The sequence below is a fragment of the Bidens hawaiensis genome, unplaced genomic scaffold, assembly GCF_021521415.1.
Source record: "Bidens hawaiensis isolate Kalapana, Puna unplaced genomic scaffold, B.hawaiensis_p1.1 tig00012729_1, whole genome shotgun sequence".
Taxonomy (NCBI): Eukaryota; Viridiplantae; Streptophyta; class Magnoliopsida; order Asterales; family Asteraceae; genus Bidens; species Bidens hawaiensis.
In genome coordinates this window covers 90694-99600 of record NW_027492054.1, presented here as the reverse complement: position 1 = coordinate 99600, position 8907 = coordinate 90694, and the positions used below count along the sequence as shown (strand labels likewise).

At 34.5% G+C, this 8907-nt stretch overlaps 2 protein-coding genes across 3 annotated transcripts; both read left to right on the top strand.

The window, feature by feature from the left end:
- Positions 1–1336: 1336 nt before the first annotated feature.
- Positions 1337–4355, top strand: LOC143542002 (protein SMAX1-LIKE 3-like). Of its 2 annotated transcripts, none has more exons than XM_077034675.1 (3): positions 1337–2883; positions 2987–3155; positions 3266–4355. In XM_077034675.1, the coding sequence occupies exons 1-3, from the start codon at positions 1742–1744 to the stop codon at positions 4289–4291; spliced, it is 2337 nt and encodes a 778-aa protein (XP_076890790.1). In that variant the 5' UTR covers positions 1337–1741; the 3' UTR covers positions 4292–4355. The 2 variants fall into 2 exon arrangements, with proteins under 2 accessions (XP_076890790.1, XP_076890789.1); XM_077034674.1 differs by having other exon boundaries at positions 2984–3155.
- Positions 4356–5664: 1309 nt separating this feature from the next.
- LOC143541995 (uncharacterized) lies at positions 5665–6288 on the top strand. The gene has a single exon (XM_077034663.1). It carries the CDS (start codon positions 5665–5667, stop codon positions 6286–6288), a length of 624 nt encoding a protein of 207 aa, XP_076890778.1.
- Positions 6289–8907: the final 2619 nt, after the last annotated feature.

Sequence of the window (8907 nt, the reverse complement as noted above, 5' to 3'; positions counted from 1 at the left end):
CAACATTTTAATTGAGAGTCATACATCTTTGACTTTACACCAAACTAGTGTATGGTTGTAACATTTTGAAAAATACATATAATTTAATTACATGTGTACACATAGTTTTATACTTTTATATAAAAAATATACTTCAAGCTTTACTTGTAACAAACCGTTTAGGCATATTTTCGATACATCTTTTTAAAACTCGATACAATATCATATTTATAAACAAAAATCACAATAGAAAATATAACCTTTTTAGTTTTTAGACATTTATATATTTGTCTTAAATCTTGTATTAGTATTATGAGAGATTAAATCGCAAGAAGAAAAAGAACGGTATTATGTCATATTTAACTTGTATTTACTTGCATGCAACTATTTTTCTTTTTGGACGGTAAATTATTACACTAATTGTGTCCACTACAAGACTTGAACCGGCGTTACCATTTGACGAATAAGCTATATACAACTAATGGTACATAATTTTAGTTATTTTTATATTATGTATATTTTCAAATATTGATATCCAAGTGGTGGGTAAATAAATTAGTTGTGTTAAAGGCAATTCCGCTTTTGTTCCTTTCTCGTTGATCGGCATAGAATCTATAACCAAGACAAGCTTCTATACCACAAAGCTTTTGAAAAAAGAGAAAGTGAAGGGTGGCATTTTGCAAAATAAAGATAGTTTAGGGGGGACAAAGTTTCCACAGCTTGTAGCTTTTGCAGGCAGTCTTTACTCTTTAGATAAAGAAAATTACATATCACACCCTTTTAAATATGGTCACTATCCAGATAAAGCTTGCCCATTTCCTTTTAATTTATTTTATTTATTTACATGATCTTTTGCTTGAAAGTAGAGGAAGCTATTGTCTTGGATCTATAACTTCACATTATCAGTCTAAAGCAGTCCAACTTCCATTATTTTCTATGTACTTTCACCTTTCTGGTTTGATGAGAGAGATAAAGTGGAGAGAAAATAATTGGAAAAAAGCAAAAGACAAGAATAATAACAATTATTGTAACAAATATATACACAGAAAAATAAAATAAAAGTTACTATAACATCCTAATTAGTAGAGGAACACTGCTCTACCGATACCCTGATGACTTTCTCTGAAGGATATAGCCGGTTCGTGTCTTGTTTATTACAAAAATGTTGAGTGTGTGCAGTGGTTTTATCATAGTCGGCCTTCAGACGGTGAGTTTCTCATGGAATTGGTTGCGGGCCGGGTCACTAGTGCTATCCGCGATCGCTGGTGTGCTTTGTTGGTCATTAAAAGAAAATAAAACTATAATATCCGAATTTAGTAGTTAATCAAAAGTCTTTTGATGTATTAAAAATAAATATAATATCGATTTCTGATTATAGCTAGTTCATTGATTAAGGTAAAACAATCCTAAAGAAACAAAAAACAATGAGGAAAAAAAAGAGTAGAAGATAAAGATAGAAAAACTGTCGTTATAATCCAGTTTACAATAGTGTTTAAAGGAAGAATTAGTCTTTTTATGACAAATAATTGCTTTGCTTCACATGCATTCCACTTTCACATACAAAACTAACAACTACAAGAAAAGCATAAAAGCCACACTTGATTCACACTACTTCTTTACTCCCCTTCTTATAAACCTCATACCATACTTGCCAATGCAGCAAACACATCAACTTCCAAAATAAACCACATGATCATATAACCATATTTTAGAAATTAAGTATCATATTTTCATAAATCTAAAAAAAAAACCCTAGTGAACCATGAGGGCTGGAACCTACACCATCCAACACACACTAACACCCGAAGCTGCAAACGTCGTGAAGCTAGCTCTTGGCCTTGCTAGACGGCGTGGCCATTCTCAGGTTACGCCATTGCATGTTGCCAGTGCGATGCTGGCATCGCCAACAAGTCTTTTCAGGAAGGCTTGTTTGCAACCAAATTCTCATCCTCTTCATTGTAAAGCTCTTGAGCTTTGTTTCAATGTGGCCCTAAACCGCCTCCCTACGTCACAATCGAGCCCTATCATGTTAACCCCTAATCAATCTCACCACCCTTCTCTTTCCAACGCTTTGGTCGCGGCCTTCAAGCGCGCTCAAGCTCACCAACGACGTGGTTCGATTGAAAACCAACATCAACCCATTTTAGCTCTTAAAGTAGAAATAGAACAACTTGTTATATCCATCTTAGATGATCCTAGTGTGAGTAGAGTGATGCGAGAAGCCGGTTTTTCTAGCGCCCAAGTCAAAAACAACATCGAACAAATGGAGATATCGGTCTCTTCCCCGAATCCCGTCAATTTCTTTCAATCAAAAGAGAACATCAAGCCCAAATTACCTTTAGCCAAAGCCCAAGATGAAGATGTCATGAGTGTTATAGAAATGATGACGAATAAGAAGAGAAAGAATATTGTTGTTGTAAGAGAGTGTTTAACTAGTGCTGATGCTATAGTTAAAGGAGTTATCGAGAAATTTGAAACCATAAACAACATGAATTTGAGGTTCATGCAGTTTGTAAGCCTTCCTTTACACTCACTAAATCATATTTCAATGGAAGATGTTGAAGATAAAATCAGGCAAATTAAGTGTCTAGTAAAAAGCTTTGTTGGTAGAGGAGTGATATTGTATTTAGGTGATCTAAAATGGATTTCAAATTTCTGGTCGGAGAACAGCGAGCAAAAGCGCAAGGGATGCTACTACCATTCTCCAATGGAACATCTGATCATGGAGCTTAGTGGACTCGTGTTTGGTGTTGATACTGGGAAGGTGTGGTTGATGGGAATAGCCAGTTCTCAAACATACATGAGGTGCAAAACAGGTCACCCTTCACTTGAAAATCTATGGGATCTTTGTCCTCTTGCACTTCCTATTGCTACTAATTTGGACCTCACTCTCAATCTTGAAAGGTAAAGACTAAAGACTTCAACTTATTTATATACTTTTTTCCTTAAATATTATGTTTTCATGCTAAAAAACTTGTATTCATTATGGATTTTGTTTCATTAGCAGTAAAGATTCAGAAAATGAGAAGAACTTGCTCTCTTGTTTTGGGGAGTGTTCGGTTAACTTAATGCGAGAGACTCGAACCAGTGAGTTTATTGCCACCCATGCGTCCGCTATGCCTTCATGGCTGCAACAATATAATGAAGAAAACACAAAACAAACCAACAATGATCAGGTTAGTTAGGCTCTTGTACGTAATCATATAATATATATCGTTAAAACCCCTCGCTAACTAATAGTATAGCAGTGATCTAAAGCAATATGGTAACTTAATGTGTTGTGCAGGAATGTGAAAATGTTGGGAATCTTTGCAAGAAATGGAGTAGTTCACTTGATCACCAACATCTCACTTGGCCAGTAGTTTTAGAATCCAACATCCCTAAAGAACATCAGTTTTTCATGGGCGGCGAATGTTATGATGAAGAGTCCAATCAGAAAACCCTCATGCCGGAACTCTTATCGAATCCAAATTCTAGTCCAAATTCAGCTTCTTGTAGTGAAGCTAGTGATCAGGATAATGATCATCAATACTACATGCATAAGTTCAAAGAAATGAACTCTGAGAATGTAACAATTCTAAGCAATGCGTTGGAGAGAGTTGTGCCATGGCAAAGAGAGATCATTCCGGAAATAGTAAGCACAATCCTCCAATGCAGGTCTGGTAAAATGGGAAGACAAGGTAAAGAAGAAACATGGTTGTCTTTCTTAGGTGCTGATAACCATGGGAAAGAAAAGATTGCAAGAGAGTTGGCAAAAGTTGTATTTGGATCAAGAGAAAACTTTGTCCAGATGGGGTTGAGCAGGTTTTCAGCAACACGAGCGGATTCTACAGACGATGATGAGCAAGAATTTGTTAGTAACAAGCGCGCTCGAGACGAACATGGCCAGAGTTATCTTGAAAGATTCATTGAAGCTGTGCAAGAAAACACAAACCGTGTGTTCTTCATGGAAGATGTTGAGCAAGTTGATTACCAATCCCAAATGGGAATCAAGAAAATAATCAAGAATGGAAGAATCACACTAAGTGGTGGCGAGACGGTTCTTCTCAATGATGCCATTGTTATTTTCAGCTGTGAAAGTTGCAGTTCGATCTCGAGGGTTTGTTCTCCAAGCTCAAGGCGAAAGTACAACGAAAATGAAGGACAAGAAACTTTTGAGGATATTGATGATAAAGAACCTATGATCAGTTTGGATTTGAATATTGCTACACAAAATCATAAGAGTTCACATGAAGATCATGAATCGGTTTTTGATATTGGCATTTTGGATTCAGTTGATAACCAAGTCATTTTCAAACTCCAGATGTTGTAATAAGTTTTTCTTTATATATTAGGGTTGTAGTTTGAAATAGGGTTTTAGAGTCTTGTGATAAAAATATGAGTTCATTAGCTAACAACTGTTTTTATAATCTTGTTTCTTATATTTTGTAATGTTTGTGTTCATGTTTTAGTTTCATGCATGGATATTGCTTCTCACATTTCTTGTGTTGCTGTTGACATGTACACTTTAATTATATGAGAATCCGTTTCAAAATATTTGATAATCTCAGTCATGTTCAAGCAAATTGAACTATATTACAATCTTAAGTGTAACAAGTTATGTGTACCATTATGTTAAGTCTTATTAAATTGTTTATGTTTGAATATATCACATATTTTGATATATATTAAAGATTTATGCATAGCTACTTTCCCACTTTGTAGCCTTAAAACCGATCGATTATACAGTTCCCCACTAACCCTTAAATTATTTATAAACACAAACCAAACACCACCACTCAACACCCATTATAATAAATCACATTAATTAAGATGTCACTTGACTATTAAAATCAAGTCTATTAATCAGGATAATATTAGGTAATCACTCATTTCACTAGCTAGTCATTAGGAACTTACTTTTTCCACAATGCAGGATATATTGTGTGTTCATTTGCATGCCATCTTCAAAAACAATGTATGTCTTATACTCTTATAAGACTTTTTACCATTTTAAATGTGGTACAATGTTTTTGGTCAATTAATAACAAAAACTAGATATTATCCCTAAATATCATAGGCTAATAGTCAATGTCATCAATCTTATCAAGAGACTGCTAATTAAATGTGAAAACACTTTGAGCAAATCTTCTTTTGCTTCACAAAATGTGTTCTCACAGCTTTAAATCTTTGCATATTTCTCTAAGTTTGGTTTACCATATGTGAAACCACAAATAACATTGATGACTTGATTTGTCACTGGACTATAATTAAGGTCATTTCAAATATTTCGGTAATTTTAGAAGGAACCAAGGGTAACTCGTCAAATTTATCTCTACAATGCATCGACGAAAATATACAAACTATAGCGGTAATTTTGACTCTTTAATATACGAATGAGCGATCATGAATCTTAATTTAATGATCAAACTGGTTTCGCAGATCAAACCGGTTGAAATTCTTCAGATTATATTCGCATGCTTTAAATTAACAAATTGTAGTATTCAAAATTTTAAATTATTATTGTATAAATGTAGTGATTCAATATTTGTAACACATTAAGTGTTAACCATAAGATTTTGGTTAGATTGGTGGCATAATCGAGGCCCGTTAAAAGACTTATTTCCAAAGTTATTCAAGTTGAAAAAATATAAACTGTTTGTTGTGAATGAGAGGGTTAAAAAGATTGGTTCCTTGATTGAGTGGATGTGGGAATGGAGAAAACAACCAACTTCGGAGGAGGAGCTTTTAGAATGGGAGGAGCCTTTTGGCCTGTTGGGTGTGGCTCTCAGGTTTGGAGGAGCTGATCAATGGGTTTGGAGAGGGGACATTGGAAAAGATTTTTCAGTGGCTGTTGTGAGAAGATTAATTGTGGAGGATCGGGATGTGTGTAACAGATACGTGCTTGATCGGTCTAAATGGATTCCGAGGAAATGCCAAATTTTCATTTGGAGAGCCGTTTTGGATCCTATCCCTACTCTGGAGGCTCTTCAAAATAGGAACATTATGATGTACTCGGATATTTGTCGGCTTTGTGATTCAACTAAGGAGACGGTTGATCACCTTTTTGCTGGTTGCAGTGTAGCGTACAAGGTGTGGAGTTGGGTGTCGTGGTGCAAAGTTCATCGGTTTTTTGGCTTTTCCATTAGAGATTTGGTGGAACTTCACAACATTGTTTCTTTGTCTCTGGTGAAAAAAGAAGTGTTCCAAGGTATTATTTTCATTGCTTGTTGGAGAATTTGGAAAGCTAGGAACGAGTTGATCTATGAAGACAAACCGGTTATCGTAGAAGAAATTATTGAGGATGTTAAGGTCTTGGGGTTCCTCTGATATTGTAATAGACCGAAACTTAAACGGGTCTCTTGGGTATATTGGTGTTCCTTTAATCTCATGTAATTCAGTCGGTGTTTGTTGTAGTCCTTTTCAGCGGTCTGCCGTGATTTTAATATAGTCACAGTTCAAAAAAAAAGTATTAACAGAATAAAAAAGAAAGCATGCACTTCTACCTACCATGGGATACATGTTTATCAATTATCATAGAGATATGATTGACCTAATTAGGGCTGCTCACGAGCCGAGCCGAACCGAGCGAAGGCTTGCTCGTTGCTTGGCGCGTTTACAACCGAACCGAATCGAGCGGCTGAAATTCGAACCGAGCGAAAACCGAAACGAGCCAAAATCGAATCGAGCATTTTTCGATCGAACATCGAGCGATTTCGAGCATTATTTATTTCTTTTTCATATTAAAATTTTCAATAAGAAACAAATTTAAAGGTTATAAATAATATATATTATAAATAAATTAGTAGTTTTTAGAAAAACGTGCAATATATTGCAAGTTTTTATTAAAAATAAGTTTGAAGTGAGATATAATAATCATGTAAACAAACTTCTAGTATTGTAAAAACTTAAATCGAACAAATAAAACTATAAAATTGACGAAATATGAAAAATTTAAAGGGGTAAAAATAATTGTAAGATTATATTTATGTGTTTTGTCTATATATTTATATATTTGTTTATATATAATTATATATGAAATAAATTAAAAATATTCGAGCCGAACCGAACCGAACCGAGCAGACCTTTGCTCGTTGTTTGGCTCGTTTATAAACCGAACCGAGCAGAGCGGCTCGTTTTCAATCGAGCGAAAAAGCGGGCGAGCATTTTTCAAGCAATTTCCGAGCGAGCGGCGAGCGAGTTCGAGCGACGAGCGGTTTGGACAGCCTTATACCTAATCATCCTAATCATAAATTAATGTACTCATCCTATCAATCAATGGTTGAGGAGATAACTTCAATGACATTAAAAATATATATAAGAGATGAATTCATAATAATATAGATATGGATAGCCATCATTGCTGACAGGAAAAAAGATAATATTGAAGAACAAAGAAAAGGGGGAAAGAAGAAAAGCAAAAACACAACTCCTTTTAAGGGTAGTTTAATGCGAAGTATTCCATTAGGTGTTTTCATCTGAAACTCATTTCTGTACTCTCTTTAGATGTTGTAATACAAAGCTAAAGAAATACAAGCTAGCTAGGGACACAAACAATACAGCAAGAAAAAATAAGAACAGAGATGAACACGCGAAATATACGTGTTTGGTCGGCTCGTGATGTTTGTTGGCCATAATTTATGAACTTGGTTACCATAGGAAATATATTGTGATTTGTGAATATCTATAAAAAAGTAATAATAAGATACTTGTTTCTTTGTCTTGTTTGAGACAAGTGGTGAATATCAAAACCAATATGAGAATCTACTTATCCATCAATGACAATCATCCCAAATACTACCTTAGAATTTCCTTTAACCAATAAGAAACCCCCCCCCCCCAGAAAAAAAAATCTGATGCCGCCACTATAGCTTCAATAAAAGCAAATATTGCGAGAGAACCCATTTCTGTAGTTTTTTTTTCCTAAATTGATCCATTTTGGTCACAACCTCTTATGACCTAAACTAAATTGATATTTATTAAAATCAACCTTTTTAACCGAACCAGTTATATATTTAACCGGCTACTTGTATTTGTCATGCTTACATACTAGAGAAAGAAATGTGGCATTCTGCAAAAGAATAGCATGAAGTTTCCAATTAAATCTTTTGCTTCTTAGCTAGCAAGTTTTTTCTTTCATAAAAGAAAAGGTTAATTACCCTTTTCTAAAACCAAAAAACCAAACTCCAAATCAATGTATGACTTCCAGTGCATAATGTACAAGGGAACACAGCAGCTTTTGATGTGAATTAGTAAAAGGAAACATCTTCTAATAATATATAAAGGTTGTTTCTTTCTAAAAATATATATGATTCTTAATTTTGCATGAAAGTAAGGGCAAGGTTGTCTTGGATCTGTTACCAGTAGTACCCACCCAGATGTCTTTAATAGAATCTTTCATTTGAAGCTCAGACAACATGAATCATATCTATCTTTAGTTTTTCATGATTTGGCATTTTATGATTTTGAGAGATCGAAGGGCTGATGATGATTTAAAGATAAATGTGGGGTATGTTGTGTGTAGAATGTTGGGGTAACATTAGCATATATATGTATGTATATGTAGAAGACCAGTCAAAAAGGGAGTGAAAGACAAAAGTTGAAAGAAGAATGTTTTTTATCAGATCTTGGATATCATGTTATGATGATGATGATGCTTTTAATAATTATTTGGTCATTGTTTTTCAGCAATGAGATAAAAAGAAAAGCAGTAAAGTGAATAGAGCTTGTAGCTTTTTCTATCATGTGCTCCGCTCCCCATGCTAGCTAGCTTCTTATTTGGTTTTTGTAAATAAGTAAATAACCCAACCCAACCCCAAACAAAAAATAATGATAATAAAAAAAATAATTAATTGACAATATTTTAAACGGCCGGTTTTAAGATGTTGGTCTAGTCTTAACAAACGAGATAGAAATGTCTTGAAAACAGGTTTTCAACAAAAGGAGGCA

Bases quoted from the DNA above. Each gene is read 5' to 3' on its own strand.
- LOC143542002 (XM_077034674.1), top strand. From the start codon at position 1,742: ATGAGGGCTGGAACCTACACCATCCAACACACACTAACACCCGAAGCT. The intron at 2,884-2,983 runs GTAAAGACTAAA...TTGTTTCATTAG, and splicing joins CTCACTCTCAATCTTGAAAG to CAGTAAAGATTCAGAAAATG. The intron at 3,156-3,265 runs GTTAGTTAGGCT...TGTGTTGTGCAG, and splicing joins AACAAACCAACAATGATCAG to GAATGTGAAAATGTTGGGAA.
- LOC143541995 (XM_077034663.1), top strand. From the start codon at position 5,665: ATGTGGGAATGGAGAAAACAACCAACTTCGGAGGAGGAGCTTTTAGAA.